The 22,750-nt window shown below is 42.6% G+C and overlaps 1 protein-coding gene across 11 annotated transcripts in view; it reads right to left on the bottom strand.

Annotated features, from left to right (window-relative positions):
• The window catches only part of agrn (agrin), a 272,513-nt gene extending 258,855 nt beyond the window's left edge, over window positions 1-13,658 (bottom strand). For 8 of the 11 annotated variants that reach the window (XM_079677600.1, XM_079677608.1, XM_079677611.1 and 5 more), the window contains exons 1-2: window positions 13,242-13,658; window positions 11,477-11,738 (exon numbers count right to left, since the gene is read on the bottom strand). In XM_079677600.1, the coding sequence (XP_079533726.1) occupies window positions 11,477-11,738; window positions 13,242-13,442 (463 nt within the window). In that variant the 5' untranslated portion in view covers window positions 13,443-13,658. The remainder of the gene's footprint in view (window positions 1-11,476; window positions 11,739-13,241) is intronic. The other 3 variants (XM_079677613.1, XM_079677601.1, XM_079677602.1) reach the window with 1 other exon arrangement.
• Between the last annotated feature and the right edge of the window lie 9,092 nt (window positions 13,659-22,750).

Here is a 22,750-nt window from a genome sequence, read left to right as displayed (position 1 = left end):
ATGGTAAGCGTTTCTCAAGTCCAGTTTGGTGAAGAGTTTTGCATCCTGCAAAAGTTCAAAGGCTGAAGACATGAGAGGGAGTGGGTATCTATTTTTAACTGTTATTTCATTAAGGGGACTATAGTCAATGCATGGACGGAGGGTACCATCTTTCTTATCGACAAAGAAAAACCCAGCGGCCGCTGGGGAGGAGGATGGTCTGATGAGTCCAGTCTTTAGAGAAGAGTCAATATAGGACTTCATAGCCTCCCTTTCCGGTGCAGAGAGAGAGTAAAGTCTCCTTTTAGGGATCTGAGAACCAGGCAACAGGTTAATGGGACAGTCATACGGTCGGTGGGGAGCTAGGGACATGGCCCTAGTTTTGTTAAATGCTTCCTTTAAGTCCTGATAACACAAGGGCACTTTAGTCAGGTCGGGATAATCTGAAATGGAGTCAGGCTTATGAGTGTTTTTGTCTTGTTCCTTTTCAGGTTCTGTGGAGAACCTAGGAAGGTCTGAACAGGTCAGCCTACAGCCTGGGCCCCAGTCCTTAACCCTCCCTGATCGCCAGTCAATGATCGGATTATGTTTGATCAGCCATGGATAACCCAAAATCAAGGGGTGTAGTGCAGAGTCAAATAAATGGAATTTCATTTGCTCTATGTGTGTATTGTCAATGGTTATTTGGACAGGTTCAGATACATGGGTTCTTTTAAATAATAACTTGCCATCTAAGGCACTGGCAGTAACAGGGGAAGTCAACGGAACAGTCTTGATGCATAGTCTCTTTGCCAAACTCCAGTCCATCAGACTTTCGTCAGCACCTGAATCGACTAATGCCCCCACAGTAATGTCTTGGTCACGCACTTGAATATTTACCATGGTCAATGAACGTGGAGGGAAATCAGTTGCAGAGAATTGGCTCACCAGCACCCTCCGTCGTGCCGATGAGCCTCTCCTTTTACTGGGCAAGAAGACACCACGTGGCCCTGATACCCACAGTAGTAACAGCTTCCTTGTTGGACTCGGCACCGTCTTTCTTCTGGAGAGACCTTGGCTCTGCCCAGCTGCATGGGTTCCTCCGGTGCAGCCGAGGGCGCTGGTTCCTTGGGCGAGGCTGAGGAAGGTGGACTGGAGCTCCATGGGTATCGAAAGGCAGGTGAGCGCCCCATGTGGCTCGGAGGTCGTGCACTGGTTCTGATTCTCTCCTCCTGCCTTTCATGAAGCCTGTTATCAATGCGAATTGACATGGCAATGATGGAATCAAGATCTGTGGGGAGTTCATGGGGTGCCAACTGGTCCTTTATAGAGTCTTGTAGACCATTCATGAAGGCATAAATTAAAGCAGGGGTGTTCCACCCACTGTCTGCTGCTAGGGTACGAAAATCTATTGCATAGTCTGTCACTCTCTGTTGTCCCTGTTTGATCTGCATAATGACTCGTGAGGCTTCTCTGGAAGGTGATGAGTGATCAAATACACGGCTTAGGGTCTGGGTAAACATGTTCAGTGACTGACATATGGGCGAGTTTCTTGACCACTCGGCTGTAGCCCAAGCAGCGGCTCTAGCAGACATGTGGGACAACATGAAAGCTCCTTTAGCTTGGTCCGATACAAAGGCAGCAGGGTTATGAGCAAAATGTAGTTCACACTGTACCAGAAAGGGTCGACAGTTCCCAGAGTCCCCGGAAAACCTCTCCGGAGGAGCCAGACGAAGCGTCGATCCAGGTGGGGTGGTGTGATCCGAAACAACAGCAACAGACGGTGGACCTGGCATTGCTGGAGTAGGTGCAGAGGAACTGGCTTTGAGGTGTGAGAGAACTTGCTGCATTTGAAGTGCCAGGTGATTTACTTGGTTGGTTACAGCTGATTGGAATTCAACCTAACGATCCGTGAGGCCAATCATTCCTTTGTTGATGGAAGACAGCTGTTCAGCATGGAGGATTAGCTTAGCTTCCTGCGCTAACACATCGGCCTTGAAGGAATCGGAGTCGGCTGAGTCCATTCTTTGGCCAGTTCGTTCTGTTAGGAACCTTGACAGACACTTGGACTCAAACGCACGGCTCAAAAGAAAGTTTGTTCAAAAAAAGTATTTACTTTGGAAAAGTATAAAGTTCAAACAAAAATCACTCCTGAGAGGCAAAACGTAGCAAGGCAAATTACAAACTAAATAAACTTGACTATGGTCACAAAGTACAATAATCTCTTGGCGAGACAAGCTGGCTCTCTAAATGGCACAAGGCACAAGACGAACTGGCACAGGACAAAGGGAGACAGGATTATTTATACATGAGGTAAGGGGGAACAGGTGGAAACAATCAGGGGCGGGGCAGACGCTGACGATGGCGGGAAAACACACAAAGGGAGGAAGTAAGGGGACCTGAAATGAGAGACAAGAGGTAAGCACAAAAATAAAACAGGAAGTGCAATGACAGGACTAGACAGGTGAACAAAACGACTTGACTAAACATAAATCTAACCTGGGCTATGAACTAAACGTGAAACAATAACATGAACCTGATTAACATGACATGAATAATTTAGCAGACATGACGGGATGTTACACATATTTGATTTTTCAGATACATTCCTCATATTCTTATTGTCCTTACTTTATTTATATCTCATTTTAATACGACCTCTATTTTATAATGTTTGTAAACGTTTTTAAAACAGCCTTTATAATAGTTATTTATTTCCTTTTTTTTTACAACTTTACCTCGCTTAATGTGTTTATGAATGCACCATTACACACCAAAGGAAAGTCCTCGTATGTGGAAACTCACTTGGCAATAAAACTGTATTCTGATTCAATCCAAATATAGCTAGTGAAGCCTGGAAACAATCATGCCAGCTTTGTATAATTAGACTCATTGCTGTGCATATGAATGGCAGTAAGTAACAGGTGGATACCATGAGACAGCAGGGAGCATGATAGGCATAATTCACCTGTATTGGCTCAGTGCGTCTTCAGCTTACATCCAGAAGGTGACAGGATATAACTAACCTCTGAACCATGCACTTCCTGTATTTTATTCCCTAAATGATACTCTAATTTCACAGACAAGTTTTGATGCTAAATGCCAAACACATTGATAAAATATGCTTCCTAATAAAAGCATAGTTTGAATAGAGTTTGCCAAGTACACCAAGTTTACTTTATAGTTTGTCCATCTTTTTCAAAAGAAAAGTTTCTCAAAGGAATCCCTTATGTATCCTACAACAAAAAGCATGTAAAGGGCCCAAAAAATATATTTTTCTACCCCAGTTTTCTCTTGATCTGAGCCACTCCAGAGTGACAGTTGATCTGACCTAAATACAAATCACGTTGAGGCATCTGCTATCCCACCATAGTGTCCCACCATAACCCCTTTTCTCTAAATCTGATGTTTCTGGCATGTTGACAGTAAGTAGCCACACTTGCCACGGCAGCTGCCCTTTCTTCAGAAATGTGTTCTTGGATCAAGAATTTTGTCACGGATCCAGTTCCCCAGAGGGAGCCTAGAACTCATGCAGACTGCTGTTCTGAGCTCTTTATGTCTGGGATTGAAGAGGGAGGTTTCCGGGTCACTGTACATCCAAGTCCATGTGCAGCGCCTCCCAGGTCAGTTCCACTTTGCTGTTCCTAAACTAAAGAAGAGCTTAACTAGGACTTTGACACAAGCTTCCTTTACACTTCCTTCCTTTCCTTAACACCGCTTGGCAATCAAATGTACTTTCTAATGACTTATTTAGAACTACAAATCATGATTGAGAGACTTCCTTCCAACAACAGCAGGAAAAACGGTGCCATGTTGGAAAACCTTTGTTTGAGAAATACTTCTGCTAAAAGGCTATGTTTTTGAACTGTCGCAAGAGAAACAGAAAAATCTTTGAAATTTCTCGAGATGAGAATAATTAAATGTTGTTCATTATACATATACTGTATTTTACAGAAAAGGAAAATAAAATAAAATAATATAAATAATCGTGTCATATTGCATTGAGCAAGTACAAAACTAAAATTACAACAAGACATGTAGATCCTGCCCTATCACAAGACAGACAATATATTTGGACAGGCAAGATGTTAAACAGTATGTGTGTGTGTACACCGTGGGCATGTTAACATCTCACAGAAGTGACAGGCATGTCACTACATGTAGGTATCTTTCAGAAAATATCAATACCATCTATGATTCTTATCCGCATGAGAGTGATACACTCCTGGTTTTGTCTGGGATACGAGCCAAGGTGAATAGACTGCTTTTAAGTGGTGCGTTCCTCCAATGCTCTCGTCCATCTTTCACGACTTTCTCATTTCGGAGTCCTTTATCGCCATGCCAAGCAGGCTCTCCACTCCCACATTTTTTATTAAAATCTCAAATGTGCAATAACTCTGGAGACTCTGGACTAACTGGGAAACAGGTCTGTTGGTCTTGTTTCTCCCGTCAAGCCTTTGTTGCTTACTTCATCAAAGCCTTTCATCAAACCTTTCTATTTGTCCAATTCTGTTCACTTCACGGAATAAATGCTTTGATATAAGCCACACAGCGGACGCAGATTTACCAGGGGGCACACCTTAGTAGAAAAGCTTTACACCAAGAAAGTGAACTCTCCGTCTTAGACTATAGCCTAATCCATTCAAGGACCCTGAGAAAAATCCAATCATCAATGTCCGTCTACTTGACTTCTCCTTGCTCAAGACAAAAGGCTGCTTGTGTACTGGATAAAGAACCCAGTGGTTTAACTCAGTCACCTGTCTACATAGTGTTCTCCCACACTTTTTAAAAGCCACAATAAAATAAACTCCATCTACCTTTGGGATTTACCTACAAGCCATGTGTTTTTAGCACTGGGAAAGTCAAATAAATAGTATGTTCAGTAGTCCTAATCTCTTTCTAGAATGCCTTTGCAAGATTAAAACATGAGCAGGTGGTATTGGTGGCTGATGTTTAAATTATAGGGCAACAACCTTGCTGCCAGGATTCCCAGTGTTTTATAGCGGAAATAAAGGCTGCCTCTGCTAAACTGGAAATCATGACACTTGAGAAATAGACCTTCTGGGAAGCAAGCATAGGTTCTCAATCAGGTAATAGGAATAAAACACATGTAGCCATATGCTTAATGAGAGAGGCTACTGTTAAGAACATTATAGTGTAGCATGAGACCCATAAGGAGCTCAGATGGCGCTAAATTAAATCCTGGGAAAAGCCTGTGCTGGTCTATCAACATACTTCGTCTTCCAGTATGTTGAGTCACTGATAAACTAAAGCTGTGAAGTGACCCTTTCATATTTTAGTAAGGCTTTAATTGTTCTAGAAAAACAGGAGTTAACTGCCCTGTAGATGACAGGCATAAAGGCATTTACGTTATGAAAGAGTACATCGCAGGGCTAAAAACTGAACTCCTCTCCATTTTTCCCTTATCAATCTTTCATTATCTCATCACATATCTAGAAGGTGAGGAGGAGGGTGCAGGCAGCCAGGTAGGAGTTTTGTGCAGGTTAGGAATTCCTGCGAAGTCTGGGCCTCCTCCTTGCACAAACATTGAGGACATTTTTTCCGTGAGGCCTAGGTTCATTCATTGAAGGATCGCTGGACAAGGGGGAGGTGGGGTGGGGGGCAAAACAGTCATCCCACATCCCACCCACCCCGAGAAGCATTCCACAGGACTGTCTGCTCGCCCATCATTAAGCAAGACCACCTGCTGGCAAATAAGGACCCCCATCATGTTCTCAGCAAGCCTGGCTTACCCCATTAGCAGTGAGCCTCTGGACTGCTGTACACATGGATCATAAAGAGTTAGCGGTATGTTGAGCAGTAAAATGCTGCTCATTAACATCCCACAAGGACTTTTGATTGTCCAACCGGCGGAGCACACTGGCTGCACACAGTATTATGCAGCAGCACAAAGGGACAAAGAAAAGATCTTTGATGCAGCTGTTGCATGACTGTGCACCGACTTTCTGACAGACTCATCTCTCCTCTACTAAATAGAGTCGAACTAGAGGAAGAGATAAAGACAGAAGAAAGAAACAGCCCTTTGTTGCTGTTCTTCGTCAGGGCCTTGAGCGAAAGACGCTGGCATCGAGTCATCAGGGGCTGAAACAAAAGCAGCTGATAAACAGACCAAGACAGATAAGATCTCCCTGAATGCTCAACACTTCTCCATCAAGAGGGCTTCCTCTCTTCCAAACCCACAACACCTTCGCCTTCTCTCTCTCAACACAGCACAGGAAAAAATGATAATATACAGAGTGCATGCCTTTCAATTTATTGCCTCTTTACCCAATTTTTGTAGAACAAGGCGTTTCGGCTCAGCCTTGAATTAATCCTCTTTTACTTAACAATAACCTCATTTTTGTTTCTTGAGACACAGCACATTATGTGGCAACTGCCTGATATTCGGCCCTGGCAAGGTGCAAGTGCAACAATGCAGATCCAACACTTTTTTGATATGTCAGTATCATATTCCAACCCTAGAAATACTGGTAAGGGCATGAGTAAGCAAAGTAGGCCAATCTTATGTGTACAACATTTTAACAGCACTGCAAGTGTTTACTGAGATCTTGTAAACACTCCTCTGGGGGGGGCAACTATGGCACATGAAAGCCTGCAGCAAAGTGATCACACACATGGACTGAGTGGCTCTGAAGTGCCACCGCCCAGGGTGACGAGCACAGCAGTAGAAAAGTAGCGCGAAACATGACGCCTGAAGGCATCCTTTTTCACAGGGCGATGATCCAAACTCAAACAAATATGCCACAGCAAACACAACATCCAGTAAATTCCACCCAAAACATCTACATCACATCATTCATCGAATTTTCCTTCGTGTACGCGTCCTTCTCAAAACTCTTGATGGCAGGGAGCTCACACAAAGTATTTTTTCTTCAACCTCAGACAACGCGCCTCCCCACCTAGCTCTCTGCCAGGCATTCCTGAGTCTATCCTAGCTATCGAAAATGTCAAGAATGAGGCGAGAGCAGAGGATGGTACAATGAGTGTTGCGGCAGGTAGAGTCTTGTCCCGCTGTACTGACATCCAACAGTCTCCGGGGGTAGTGGTTGCACGGAGCGGATGAGATCTGACTTGACTCTCTTAATTAAAACTCTTCCCTGAAACAAGCCTCAAAGCTCATTCTCTACCGGATGGAGACATGCAAGGTAATTATCGGGGTGAATTCCACTCTAATTCAAAACAAATACAGATTGCACTGTGTGGCTGAACCTTGGAAGTGTATCAAGATATTACTTATAGAAAATAAATGCATGGGAAGCCCCTGAAAAAAGGTTCAGTTCTTGCAGATTCCTTAATACATGATTTCTGTCTAGCCTTTACTTTCTTGAAGTATTTTCTTACCGCTATTCCTTCAACTGTAAGGTGATATGAGAAAATGAGGTTATGTTAAGTAAACCCTCTTCAAGTACAAAGCCCCTAAACAAAAAGGGCACATTCTCGACAGTTTGTCAGAGCCAAGAAACTCCCCTTTCAACAACAGGACTCCAAAAAGAAGAAAAGGGGGGTGAATAAAAAGGTTAGCCGTGCAGTGTTTCGTGCCTGGACAGACAAACAGAAGAAGTTTTATGTGAGTGCCAAATGCAACTTAACACTGCAAACAAGCTCCATCCATTGGAAGATACTGCCACCCAGAAATTTTCAGAGGAAAATACCCAGGTTATAGACTCAAGCAACTCTCGCAATCGCCGCAGAAAGTCTTCAGCAAGGTGATTCATGCTCCGATTCGTTTGCCCCTGGTGTTCCCGGGCCAACCTAAATGTTAGATTCAAACTTTGAACAGCTGCCAACATTGTCAAGCACCAGTAAAAGTTAAACAGCAGCAACCTCACTGCTCACTGCTTGCTGGCAATGGGGGCAGAGGCGGCTACAGTCTCACAGTCACGGTGGATGCTGACATTTATTAGTCATGGCTGTATGGCTCTTCTCATAAGAGCTTGACAAATTACCTCTCAACCAAAAAAGGCCTCAGAGGAATAGAAGTTTTTAATTAACTTTTTTCATGCTAAAGTTCTGTTACACAAATCCATAGAATAAAGCACCTTTAATACACAAGTTATTATAAAGCAATAATTTGTGTGTGGGCAAGTTTGATCCATCCATTCATGTACTGTTTCTGTTGCCCTTTTCTCTATGTAGGTAAAGGGTTATTTTCAGTTTCTTTTACAGTGAAGTTAAAACAGTAAAAGGCTATGAATTTATTGTAAAAAAAAGTGTGTGGGAACCTGCATTGCCCTGTAAGGCTCCCATGTCACGTTTTATGTGAATGTTTTAGTTTCACCTCTGACTTAATAAAAGGGGCCTGCTACAAGGTTCAAAGGTCGGGGATCATCCCTTAACCACTCAACCTGTGTCCTCAAGGTGCTATCCAGACTCACCTACCTCAAGGCTATGCTGGGAAAAGCTGGAGCTTCACCATGGCAACAAAGCTCCTGAAATGACTCATGTGTCCTTGTTACAGGGAGTTCTGGGAAACTTTGACACTGTGTGCCTGAAGCTATAATTTCAGCAGCCACCGGTGTATGAAATCCTTGCCGCTTTAAGTGATTTACAATTACTGTGGGAAACAACAGCGTGAATCCTCAACTGAATTTCACACAGGTAACAGGAAATATTCCAACAACTTATTAAAAAGCAATGCTATGCCCTGATAAACCTACAAATGAATTTCTATAAATGTTAAGAATTCCTAGAACTACTTTTTTTAACCTGTTAAGCCCTGAGCCTGTTTTTCAGGTTTCAGGCTCGAAAATTACATGACCAGAACAAATGACTATATCTTCACTTCTAAAAGGGGTAAATGATTAACTTTTTTCTCAAAGCAATGATACACGTGTGAGTTCGATGTAGAAAAGTCAGAATCAATATAGATGTTTTTATTTTAAAGTAAATTCAGATTGAACATAGTAAAAAAATGTAAATTATAGTTTCCGTCCAAAAAAGAAACCATTTGCTTATAGTGAAAACCACCCTTGAATGATGGGATAGTAGACTAAAAGCTTTCGGAATCCAAACCATAACATATAATAAGTACCCAGTATCAAGATTGATGCAAAACAAGTGACATTTTACCTTTTTAGAGAGGTTTAGCAAAGAAAAAAACATCTCTGGGTGTATTTGCCTTATCTCTGGAACCCATTGATCGATGTTGGTGATTGACACCACTTTTGAACTGTTAGAGCCAATAGCCGCATTCACACAGCAGGACTTTCCCTGGTACTTTGGTTCTTTAGTTACGTTAGTACCAATAATGTCGCGTTCACACCGCCGGGACTACTCAGTGCCGGGAACTCTTTTGGCCATTTTCAGTCCCTGCTAGAGAGGTGGTACGAACCTGGTCATAAAAGAGTGCCAATTTCTATTCTATTTCTATTGGCTGGGCGAATTGCAAACCACCCCCCGTTAGACTCTGAATTTTTTTTGTTAGGCAGCCTTTTTTTTCCTCGCTACAAAACCACATCCACACCTAAGCGAGTAGTTTTTTTGTACTGTAAAGCAGTTATGACCACACGTACGGAGCGGTGGAATGATGAGGAAGTGTCGGCGCTTCTGGCAATTTACTCTGAGGACGGGATGCAGCAGCTTCTATAGAAAGCAGTTCCCAACTCCAAATGTTTTGAGCGATGTTCGCAAAAGCTACTTGAGCGGCGTGATGCCGTTATTGTTATGTCTTGACTGTGCAATAAAACAAACAAACTGGCAAAGCTTTATTTATTGTGTCCCACCCCAAATTTGCAGAATAGAAGAATGTGAGAGCAGACAGGTGTCGGTGGTTGAATTGATCTACAATGTTGCAACCTTGTGCAGCAATGGCAGGGGCAGAAACACAAGTCCTACACACATAAACACAAGTAATTTATCATGTCATTTGTTTTAGATAAATAACGGAAAAACACCAAACAACGGTTAATGTCCTTTTCCAAAATCAGCCTGAGGGGGTAATATATAATAAATACATAAAGATAAAATCCATTGTTATAATGGGGTATTTTATTTGTAAATTACCCTTATAACCCAGCCTCATGGTGCAGATGATTCTTTGCTTGGACATTTTGTTTGTTTGAGTCATTTGAGCTCGGATTCTAGTAGGGACATAAAGTAACACGTATCTTAGGAAGATATGAACTTCATCTTCATCTGAAGTTGATGCTGAATTCACTATTTAGGAGATAATCATTTGACACTTTATCTTTGCACTACGGTCTGTCTGCTGAGCCTACCTATTATATATATATATATATATATATATATATATATATATATATATATATATATATATATATATATATATATCATGTACAGCGGGTGGGCTTTATACCCCCTCCCCGGTGTAGTTCTTCTTCTCTCGTTTTTTTTTGTACTCGCCGTGAAGTGGTTTTGCGGCCTGCCAGTAAACCCAGAGAAGAAGAAGACGAAGTGACGTCAGCGTAATCTTGCCTCAGGGAAAATACTGCGGTGTGAATGCAATTGGCACTAGCCCCCTGGCGGATTCAGTGCCGTGGTACTTTAGTGCCGGCACTAAAGTATGGCAAGTCCTGCGGTGTGAAAGCGGCTAATAGAACCGAGAGGGAGTTCCTAAATCCACCTACACGTTACCATTGAGGAATGAGAGTGATGCGCACGCAGCTTGCCCAAACCGAAAGCTATGTTACGCTCTGAAAACTGAAAAACTAGGCTTATTGCCATAAATGTGATGATGATTTATCAGTAATCATTTCAAAGGGACACAGAGACATTGGATTAACCTTCAGCAGCGTTTATATGCATTTGAATGCCCTTGAACACAACTTTTGATCAGAAAACAGCAAAGGTAAGACGTATTTGCCGTGTTTGCTACGTAAAGTGAAGTTGTGTGTTGTCTTTGCTGGCTTTCTCTGCCGTGAGTTTTGGTCGCACAGTGATGATACTTATACCATTGGAATCTGTGGAATCTCAGCTTTCATGTGATATATTGTTTGTGCAGATCCGATGAAGTATAAAATATTTCTACCGTGAGTTATGTGCTAAGTGCGTTAGCACTCATTCGCTTAGTGCTAATTCATACGCTTGGCGTTACGACCCGTCCACACGGCGGGGTGCGTTGAAGCTTCAACGCTTCAGCCCATTCACTTTGAACGGGGTGACGTCACGCTTTGCCGAACTTCATTGTGCTTCCGTTGCTTCGCTCTGCTCGCGTTGCTCGCTTCAAAAGTTGAGCAATGTTCAACTTTTGATGCTTCGACAGAAGCGTCAGCCAATCAAATCATAAGCCAGTACAAGCTCTAGCCAATCAAACCGCGTGCTTGTTTGATTGTTGGTCAGAGTTTCAGACTCGCCCACCGGCAAGCTTCGTCCACACAGCGTCCACACAGCACACCGCGGTGTGGACGCTGCGTTATAGTTGTGTTTTGTTTCGCTGTTTCTTGCAAGATGTTACCGGGCTTTTAAGACTCCCAACAACACGTGCTGTGTATTCCATCCAAAGAAAGACAGGCTATTCTATTCACAAGAGGCTGCTTACCTTCCACGCAGTGTTCCACGTCTTCCAGGTTGCGCAGGGTAATCCTCATCAGACTTGAGTTGAGCATAAGTTCGTTCTTGTGTTCTGGTCCCATGTCTTCCTTGGCAGGGTTGAGAAAGAATATGCGAGTGTCACCCGTGGCTACCTGGTTGTCGCAGATCCCGGGGTTGCCAAAGCCGCCTATCATCAACTTGTTGCCGCCGTCCAGGAGGATTTCACGGTTGATGTTGGTCTTCCCTTTCAAGTAGCGCCACACCCTGACCTACAGCCGAACAAAAAACAGAAGGACACCATATTTCTTAGTATTTTGTCAAGAACATACATATTATTTTCCTGAATAGGTATGCAGAAGGGCTCTGTTAGGGATTTGGCTAGTTCCGGGCTATGTGAGTCATGGTTTCTCCTTAACATGCATGTTTGTGGAATGACAGGCAGGTGCTTTTCTGATCTTTACAAATAACTTATTTTCACCTACGCAAAACAAACTTTCCTTAACATTTTATGCAATAACAGTAATTATTTATATTTGAATACATCTCATACAATACATCCAGATACACGTATCTAAAATAAAGCAGAATGCATTTTGATTCCATACATCAGTGCAACAAAAAGTCTGATTTATGCACAGTCATGAGAAAGCTCGCCCCTTCTGGTACATGTTAGCCGCCTTATCTCATGTCAGCGCTTGGTGGTGGTTTCTGTTTCCAGAGGGAAAGCCGTGTGCGCCTAATCTACTCCACTGATTCACCGGGAGACGGGAAGCGTGTGGTTGCAGAGGAAAAGAGCTGCGAGAGCTGACCAAACACCACTTGTTTATTTTTGACTGATTATAGAGTGGTCTACCACAAGTCCACGATGATGCAAAAGTTAGTTTTAAGAAGGGCTTTGGAATGAGGATGGAGGAAGCCTGAAAATGTGATTTTCAGCCTATATGCCATTATACGTGTGGTACATTAGATAGAGACATGATGTTCCTGTGATTAAGAGAATGGGGAATGTACAGTTTATCATACACAGGAGGTTTCACATGAGTGACTAATGAATCTGTAGGGCATACATCTCTATTGCTTTGGGCAAACCTTGCAGCACTTGTTAAAACTGTCTTCACAGAAAAAGAAAAAAACATGTTATTGTCGCTTACAATCACTGTACTGACTGCTAAGTGTTTTTGTGGTAGCCTACTACCCAATCATCTTCTTACGGAATTGTCTTTCATCCCAAGGGATATAACTGTTAAGTCACAAATCTCTAGTTAGAGATGCACTTGTCAGCAACGCCACAGGAAAAATCATAATTTAGAATATCACATGGGAGCCTCTGGAAAATGAATTTGCATGTTTTTTAACATTTACGACTAGAAATAAAGTAAGAGTCACAGAAGTGAGTCTCTTACATACATATGTTTGGGATGATTACAAGCTTGGTTAGACCTTTATTGTAGATAGTTGGTAAGTGAAAAACAAGTAAAGTGGATTCGCTGTGTGTGTAACTGCTGCCAAACGCTTCTGGATGAATGAGTTTGTAAAATGTTTTTCAGGCAAGCTGTTGATGCCTTTGCTGTTGATGCCTTTGAGAGAGTTGGACTAGAAACTTGCTGGTAATGGCTTCCATGGGAAACACGATGTTAAGAGATAATGGGACTTTTAACCTTCCACTTAAAACACTATTAGCAGTACTTGCGGGGCAAGAAGCAGGTGTATTTCCCCCTTGAAGCAATGCTGCGGTAACTTGATCGTTACTGAAACCACAAAAAAACACGTACCTTGCAAGAATAGGTATTGTGCACCGGGTCCATGTTTATTATTTCGTCCACGGTGCCGGTCAAAACTATGTTGGCCTCCTCTTCCCTGTCCTCTAATTCTCTCTCTGGGCAGCTTGCGGCGCAGCGGTGCCCCAGAGCCACGAGCAGCCCAGCCACAAGCAGCACTGTCCGGCCGCCCGAGAGTGCCCGATGGGAACCCATGACCACCACACGGATGTAACCGAAAAAAGTTAACTTTCACGAAATTAAAATGTCACTTCCCGGAGCGTCCGTGAACAAAACTCTTTCGTATGCGTTTCTCCAAAAATAATCACTTATTTCCACAACTTCCCTACTGACTACCGGTGTCTCTTTCAATCTGCAGCCCTGTTCCCTGCATCTGCAGCCCGGGTTGAAAATCCCTCTCTGCCGCCGCCGGCTGGGAGACCAGGAGGAAAGTGAGGAAGGAGGAGAAAGGAGGAGCAAGGGGCAGGGATATCTCTCTCTCTCTCTCTCTCTCTCTCTCTCTTTCTCTCTCTCTCTCTCCAGGAATGCAACTGCACTTCAATCTCTCCCTCTCTTTTCCTCTCGATTCACACACACACACACATCCACGGTGACGCTCCTGGATTTGCATGCGATCTGAATAGCTGATTCCACAAGTGAGGGTGAGGTAGGTGGGTGGTGGTGAGGGGTGGCGGGAGAGGAGTACTGCACGACGGGATGCCGGCTGAAAGTGGCTGTCCAACGCCGCCCCCAGTCGGAAAAAGGGTGTCCTTACCTCCGGTACCCATCAGAAGCAACCTCCAAATCTTGCAGACGCATTGAGAAAGAAGCAAGCAGAGGATCCTATATGATAGCTTATGGAATGTCATAGCAGTGTTGACTGTAAACATGACATCCATTTGGTGGGTCATCAGTGTGCAGGATATCATACCTCCAGCTTCCAAATTATCCATTTCATAATGGATACAGCACTGTCCGAGATTAAAGACAGCACATAAAAAAACACAGCAAGCATTTTATCTCATAGTTCATTCATAAAGTTAGGTTTTAATTAGTCCCATTCAACAAAGCAATATATTGGTGGTGATCACGCTGCAATTTGATCAGTTCCAGTTCAAACTCATATGCTAATTAATGACCTTGCTCAAGACAGGAGGAAGCATCAGATATAAGAATCTTAAAGGCTTAAGGTGCAACTTTTTACCAAAATGAGGCAAGCATACATTCTTTGAGTCTTACACTAATAAAAGAAAATAGATCTTTGTTTGTTGGTCCATCATAGTGATTGTATTGTTAGAGAATAGATGATGTCTTGTCATGTGCATGCACTGCACCAGTGTAATCAATTATTAGATGCAGCTTGCAATGCTGTCAGCTTTAAAAGAGTATTGCACCTTAATATTTGCCTAATGGATTTTAAATAAGATAAAGTGTTTGCATCATGGCTACTATTTTCCTATGCACCGTCTTCCCACTTCCTCCTCAAGAATATGATTTAAGATGTAGATTGGTCACATATACAAAAAACAATACGAGTCATTAATTTACATGCATAACCTTAAAGCTGCACCAATCTTTTTTTTGCATGAATCGATCTTTCAAATATGTTTAATGTTGATACTCATAGAGACAAACCCACAGAGAATTAACACCCAACTCGGCCTAGCTGTACGTAGCATTTTAGGACCTTTCAGCTAATTGTTTCGGTTTTGCATCACTTCACTTCACTTTTTTTGTTCACTATCACGGCTTTTACCAACATCGCTTTTTTAAACGGACTACTTCTCTCATTCCGAATGTCCGGCCGTTTTTCAATCGCAAGGATACTGGCTTGGTAGTCGCATACTTCCAAGTCACTTCCTTCAGAAACTAAGCAAGTATACCTCCAAGCCACGGCTTCGGAAAACAAAGAAGAATGGAACAGGCTAACAAGTGTGCCACTCTCTCTAACGGTTTCAACATAAACTGTACCGAAAATAAATACCTCACGATGTCTATCTAATTGCTTTACTTTCACGGAACACATTTTTGGTGATAACAAATGTAATAAAGTAGCACAGGGGTTTTCAAAGTCTGGGAAGGTGAGCCTCCCCTCAGAGAACATAAGAACAGCCCCCTCCCAATTATTATTGCTGTTATTATTATTATTATTATTATTATTATTATTATTATTATTGTTGTTGTTGCTATAATGCAGGGGTATTCAATTGCATTTCAAAGAGGTCCAGTAAGAGAAAATGTAATTAAATGCTCTGTTTTCGCTGTCTACCTTCCGCCATTTGAAATTACTCCGACTGTTTCTCTCCTCTTGTCTCGTCTGTGTGTGTGTGTGTTTGAATCTATCGTGCTGACTGCACCGATTTGATTGGCTGAGTAGCATCACCTCCTTAAAACATTAAACAATAACTTTTTTAAACCTTTTTATTTTTATGTTTTAAACATATTGTATAAAACTCCCCCACTACTTGGACTATTCCTTGCACCCCTCTAGAATAAGCCCGAATGGTCTCCACCATATTGCATCAGTAACGTGCACTTGTTATTCTAACAAGATCGCAAGGATGCTGGTAGCGATCGGAAAATTGATTGTTGTTCAGTTTGTGTGTTGTGGAACATGCGTGTCCGTGCATGAAAATATACCACACACCCAATTACAATTCCATGTTCAATTCACTACCCTGGAAGTTAATACAGTTGTTAAAGTTGGAACAGCCTGTGGACAGCCGTTCTTCCTTGCATGTCAGTCGCCGACACCTTCTTACAGAGGACAGGCACATCTAGCTGCAGCACGACCCGTATATTTCCGCACGCCGTGTTCTCAAGACATTTTTTTTTAACATTTACAACATGGTAGATAAATCCTTATATGCTCCCGGCAACACACTGAACGTCAACTTTGCCTCCTTATTACACTCACCCCTACTTTAGTGGGAACAATGAGTCTGCGTCTGATGCACACAGGAATAAACGCAGATCATCCTCTGGCTGCAGCCTTGACCGGTACTTGCTTTTGATCAAAGTCAATGCGGAAAACCTGCACTCACACAGGTAGGTGGAGGTGAAGGGAATGAGCACTTTTACAGCCTTTTTGGCGAGGAACTCGGTCTCCACAAACAGCCACAAGTGGGCAAGTGTCACTTTACTCGTCTTTTTCTCGTTCTTTTGTGTCTCACGCTGCGCCTCCCCTTAAGCTCTCTGGCGCCCTCCAGGGGAGGCGCGCCTCACACTTTGAAAACCGCTGAAGTAGCATATTTACCAACACACGTTCTACCCCACTACATACTTACATTTAAATGTGTGCTGCACTGCGTCGGTTCAGCCATTCTCCGCAAGGGTTTTTGAAATTGGTGCGTGCGCAAAGCATTGTGGGGATTTGAAGGACGCAGAGTCTAATCATGTGCAGCCTCGAAATTACCCCCAAACCAAGGACGTGGCCTCGGTGGAATTCCAAGTATGCTGGAGATTGGAACAGTCTTTCGGCTGCGCTGTTACGATCACTCCATGTCGTCTTGTGCCCTCGGCTCGGGATGCTCGGTCTGCTCCAGTGGCGGCTGGTGGAAAATATTTTTGGTGGGGCTATGGAAATGGTGACAAAACCATACGAGGGCATTTAAAATCAGGAGACTAAATACGAACAGTGTGTGTGTGTGTGTGTGTGTGTGTGTGTGTGTGTGTGTGTGTGTGTGTGTGTGTGTGTGTGTGTGTGTGTGTGTGTGTGTGTGTGTGTGTGTGTGTGTGTGTGTCATACTTGCCAACCCTCCCGATTTTCGCGGGAGACTCCTGCATTTCTCCCGATTTCTGACAAAATCAGATTTACTCACGACTGTTTCCACTCGGACTTTAATACAGCTACACCATTGTTTGGTTTCCATGGTAGCGCGTCTCTTTAGCAGCGCGCGCAACTCAAAGTCTGAGAGGGTGAGGAAGATGAAAACTGAACAAGAATCGACAACTCGACCCTCTGATCACTCCTTACCTGTAAAATACAGGTCCAGCCCACACATATGCTCCATGGTGCCACAGGCATTGCCCTTACAACTACAATAAGCATGCAAATGTTAATCTACAGCTCCGGCGATCCACTAGCACCGGAGTCTACACCTGCAGACGCAGCCATCCCCTACTGTAGCGTCACCTTGGATACGAGTCCAAACAACTCACAGACACACAGGCCAGGGCGCTGAAAGGGCGCCCTTTGAGCATCAGATCTGACGACGCTGATTGGCTGAAATTATGTTTCGGCGGCATAGTTTACAGATAGCAACAGTCAGCTTGTTGGCTGCAGCCGCTCCGGCTGAGGGCTCCTTTCTACCGCCCGGACGAGAGAGGGTAATGATACACGCTGCGGCCAGGCAGGAAACATGTGACTTATCAGTAACTTTAGACATCATAAAACAATTTTAAACAAGATTTTATTGTAGATTATACATTTTACTGATACCAACTATATAATATTTACCTTGTTCTTAAAAAGAAATATATATATTTTATTTTTATTTTTTTGTGATATATATTTTTTTATTTTTAATGACAATCAAACATGTGGGAAGAGGGGGGGCGGCGCCCCTAGCGCCCCTATGGGCCGGCCGCCACTGGTCTGCTCTAAAAGTTTTTCTGCTAACCGCGTGAGCAGAGCGACTGTCGTGGCTAGCAGCGGGGGTTAGCATTGTCTTTAGCTGCTGCTGTGATAGCTCATGTGAACGTACAATGTCAATGGCTTTCTCTAGCGTCAAGTCTGGACTGTGACATAGCAGTTTTTCGGGCACTCTTTGTGAGTTTGTAGCAAAGACAATCCTATCTCTAATCATTTCCTCGCTGTTTGGGTAGTTGCAGTCTTTACTTAGCAATTTTAGCTCCGTTACAAACTGGTCGAAACTCTCACTGTCTCCTTGGATTCTTTCATGAAATTTATAACGCGCAAATATGGGATTTGTTTTCGGCGTTACATAAGCTTCAAAACCGTCATAGTACGTTTTTAGTACCTTACTTTTGTCTTCTGTGAGATTCCATGTGTAAAAAACATCTCTGCCTTTTTCCCCAATCCATAGGACTAGATAGCTACATTTTTCCTCCTGGTCTTTAGCATGTAGCGGGCCTGAAAACTTTAGCTGCAAATGCTGTCGAAACTTTCTCCATGCGTCCGGCAGATGCCCTAGACTTTTTGGGGCCCTAAGCGAGCTTTGGCTTGGGGGCCCCCCTCACTCTAGCGCATTCTCACTACACACAACACGGAACCAACTTTTGTCTTATGATGTTAGAATGAGCACACATATTGTATACATAAGCATGTAAACACCGTGGACCTAACATCCTCTAGGGGGGGTCCTCATCTCCGCTAGGGGGGTCCGGGGGCATGCTCCCCCGGTAAGATTTTTTTTTAAATAATGAAGTTAAAAGCTTCAATCTGGTGCACTTTGAGAACAAAATTAAGAGATCTATGGATACATCTCCCAACATCCATATGAAACAGAACTGTAAACAGATTTTATTTTTCTTATATTTTACAAATCACTCCCCTTTTAAACTGTATTCTTGTTTTGTCATATAGTATTTCACAACTGTTTTTCATTTATTCTCTCTGTCTGTCCATCTCATAATGTTCACATAGAAACTAACTGTCAATAGGAATATCATTCAGAAGAATTATAATTTCATGTACAAATCTGCCACAAAAAGAGGTTGCACATTTAAATTCAGGTGTTGTTATGGCAACGTCAGTGGCCAAACAGCCACATTTACTGCTGCAAATACGTTCAAACATGCTGTCGACACATAAAGCAGTGGCATGCCACCATTTCAGCTGACCTTTTCTCAGAAATACTGTCACATAACATAATTTCATTGCTAGGTTGATGCTTAGCTAAGCTAACTATGAAACACTTTAACTGACAGAACTCAGTATCAACTGTGAACTGTAAGGTAGCTTCTGGCTTCATGTCGAACAGTAAGTCAACATTTTCCAGAGAGCTCTCTTTGAAATCACCAGGTGACGCTAAAAAACATTACATTTAGATTGTATGACTAAGTGTTTATTTAATATATCTGGCTAGCTATAGCTACTTGCTAACGGTTTAGCTTACCCCCGCGATTCAAAGTCACTCCAACATAGCTGTAATTTATGCTTTGCTTACATGTTCGCATATCTTGGAAGTTTACTGACATTTGCATACCTTGTTTACCTAGCTCAAGTGGTGGCTCTGGGGTTGTTGTGTGAGCCACCACTTCAGAATTGTCGTCTTTTTTAAGAAAAGATGTTCTTATGTCCATCTTCAAAAACTCTGAGTCCGACTGACAGTTTAAACATTGCCACAGCTCACAGGATAGGTACCTGTCAGCCAATAAGACAGATGTTTATTTCCATTCAACTCTCTGGTTGGTCTAGCGCAGGGGTGGGGAACCTTTTTCCTCTCAAGGGCCATTTCAATTTTTACAACATCCTTCGAGGGCCGTACAAATTATTGAACTCAATGTCTGCTTAAAAAACTCAAATCACAGCCCATTCATTTCGCCTTTCTTTCATGCTGTGCAAAGAAAAAGCAACCTCTTAATCCAGATATTTGACCATGACCCGCGCATTCATGCACCGTGGCATGACCACCAAAACAGAAAGATATGGACACAAGATGTGTGCAAATGTATTTAGTTTCATATCCATGTGGACATGATTTAAGTGTGGGGGGGGGGCGGATCTAACCTCATCTAGGGGGGTTTGGGGGCATGCACCACCAGGAAGATTTTTTTTAAATGTTGAAGTTAAAAGCATCAATCTGGTGCACTTTGAGAGCAACATGAAGAGATCTATGGATACATCTCTCAACATCCATTTGAAACAGAACTGCAAGCTGATTTTGTTCTTTATGGATATTTTACAAATCACTTCCCTTTCAAACTGTATTCTTGTTTATTAATAACAACTTTTTTTTACTGTCATATTAGTATTGTATACCTGTTTACTTTATTCTCTTATTTTTCTATAACTATAATGATCATATAAAGATGTGCCTTTACCTCACTGGTTGGAGAAAAAGCATCTTATATTCGTTAGCATAGCTAGCTAACCAGATGCTAATAACAACAAAGTTATTAACTGTATGATCAGTGTGACAGATGAACAGATCGCCACTGGGCTTTCAACTAAAGACACAGACACGCAAAAACTACGGCATGTGTACAGCTCCTTATGGGTACTGCAATTTGTGAAGTCCCGGCCCGGAGCCGCGTTCTGGTGCGTTAGAACTACACATATACCACGTGATGACACGTTAGGCTCGTGTTGTGTTCAAGGACCCTGACCTTGGCCAGGAAAAACAAGCTTGTTTAATTATTTTGCAGTCTAGATTTCTTGATTTTTTTTTTCTTTTTTGCGTGTGTTTATAAATTACCTCGAGGGCCGTACCAAATGATCTCGCGGGCCGTATACGGCCCGGAGGCCGGAGGTTCCCCACCCCTGGTCTAGTGTCTTGCCTCTGTTGCATTCACTGAACACGGGAAATTGCAATTCTGCCGTTCTCTCTAGTGTCATGATGAGGTTCAGGTAAAGCATGGTGGATGTATTATAATTTATGATTGACTCAATAATATAATACATGACTTTGAGAGTAGGCAATCTAGGCATATTAACACAATTAATTACACTTACTTATCACGGCGAGGGTGTACTGAGATTATTCTAAAAAAAAAAAATCACTTTTTTTTTTTCTCCTTTTTTTTTTTTGTTGTTGCTAGGGGGCCCCTAGTGGCTGCGGGGCCCTAAGCGGCCGTTTATGTCGCTTAATGGGTCAGGCCGGCTCTGAGTCCCAGTCCATTCGTGGTGTTGGAACGCCTGTGTTCTCCATCTTCTGTCGTCAGGTCGATGATAAATGAACTAACTCTGACACCAAGGGCGCCGGAAGCGGGGGGAAGACCACAGCTCGCCTCTCACTCGCCACTCTGCTTTTCCAGCGCCGCTCCCCCTCCCTCCCGCTAAAATTATGAGTGTAAGGTGTATAGTAATCATAGATAACACGACAGGGTCCGTTACAGTTTGTTTTTATCTGATTTCAAATAAGCAAAGTCTTGGCTTTCAGAATATTAAACTTGTTTCGGCAAATTCAGAAGATAAATAGGCCTACAACTTTGCAGCTTGTAACGGCATAATTACAAGCGCAGAATGGAGTAATTTAACGTCACTACAGGCATAACAACAGCCGGTGGTTCTCGTGAGTGTTTGCCCCGGGAAACAAACACAATACACACAAACGCAAAAATACACAAACACACACGCACACGTATACACGCAGCGCGGAACACTACAAATCCCGTTTCAATAATTCCCCTCTACTCTAAAGTCGCATCTAAAACGCGATCTGATCTAGCTGTGTATATTTTGTTATTTTGTATTTTTATATATATTCAATCTCATTATACACGCATTTTTTTAAGCTTGTAAAGGGAAGACCACAGCTCGCCTCTCACTGCTCTGCTCTTCCGCAGCGCCGCTCCCCCTCCCTCCCGTTTATGAATGTAAGGCATAGTAATCATAGATAACACGGCAGGGTCCGTTACAGTTTGTTTTCATCTGATTTCAAATAAACAAAGTCTTGGCTTTCAGAATATTAAACTTGTTTTGGCAAATTCAGATGATAAATACAGGTTTGAAGCTTGTAACGGCATAATTACAAGCGGAGAACGGAGGCATAACAACAGCCGGTGTTTCCCGTGAGTGCAGTAATCCAAACGAAAATATCTTCCCTCCGTAGTATTTTGATCATTTGCTCCGCTAATAATCAATCAGATCGATGGATTCCAGAGAAGAGAAAACTTTAAAGGCCTTTTTCTCAAAATGATGACTCTTTTGCTTAATATTTGGAATACAAAAACAATCCTGATATCATTTGAAAGCTAGGAATCAAAATGTTTCTTCGGGTCAATGCGACTGATTTCGATGGAGCAGGTCACTTTGCATTAGGTAAAATAAAGCAGGCAGACATAACAGGAAGAATATGTACATTTTAACCCAATCAAATAGGACATTTTCACACCATTCAAATGTATCCATGTAAATTACAACCAATAAAAAAGCTTAGATTTGTTATTTGTTACGTTGTTTACTTTATTTGTTACGTTGTTCTGTGTGTCAGCCGTTAACCTAGAGATAAAAAGAATACACTAGCAAACATGTCAGAAGAACCAGCGCAGAAGAAAACTAAATACAGTCAATCTAAACTTAAAGAGCATCTCGCAGGTTTTTATTTATTCTACATTTATGCTTAAACTTGCTTGAAAATTACAATTAAAAAAGTGAATGCAGGATTTGATATGTTTTACGAGACATAAGGGCAGGAATTCAGAGGGAAAGGTGCAATTGTGAGCTCTGCTCTTAAAAACGGCTTTTTTTTAAGGTCATACGTCAAACGCGTCATATTACATCACGCAGGGGACACATCTCCGCTCTCTGACCGCGGGTATAGTAGAGTTGCGTTGAGTAGAGCGGTTGTGTTTTAAGGAGCTGGTAATTTTCGGTAGTTTTACATTGTATTTCACCA

The sequence above is a fragment of the Notothenia rossii genome (assembly GCF_949606895.1).
Source record: "Notothenia rossii genome assembly, chromosome: 4".
Classification (NCBI taxonomy): domain Eukaryota; kingdom Metazoa; phylum Chordata; class Actinopteri; order Perciformes; family Nototheniidae; genus Notothenia; species Notothenia rossii.
This window is presented reverse-complemented; position numbering and strand designations above follow the sequence as displayed.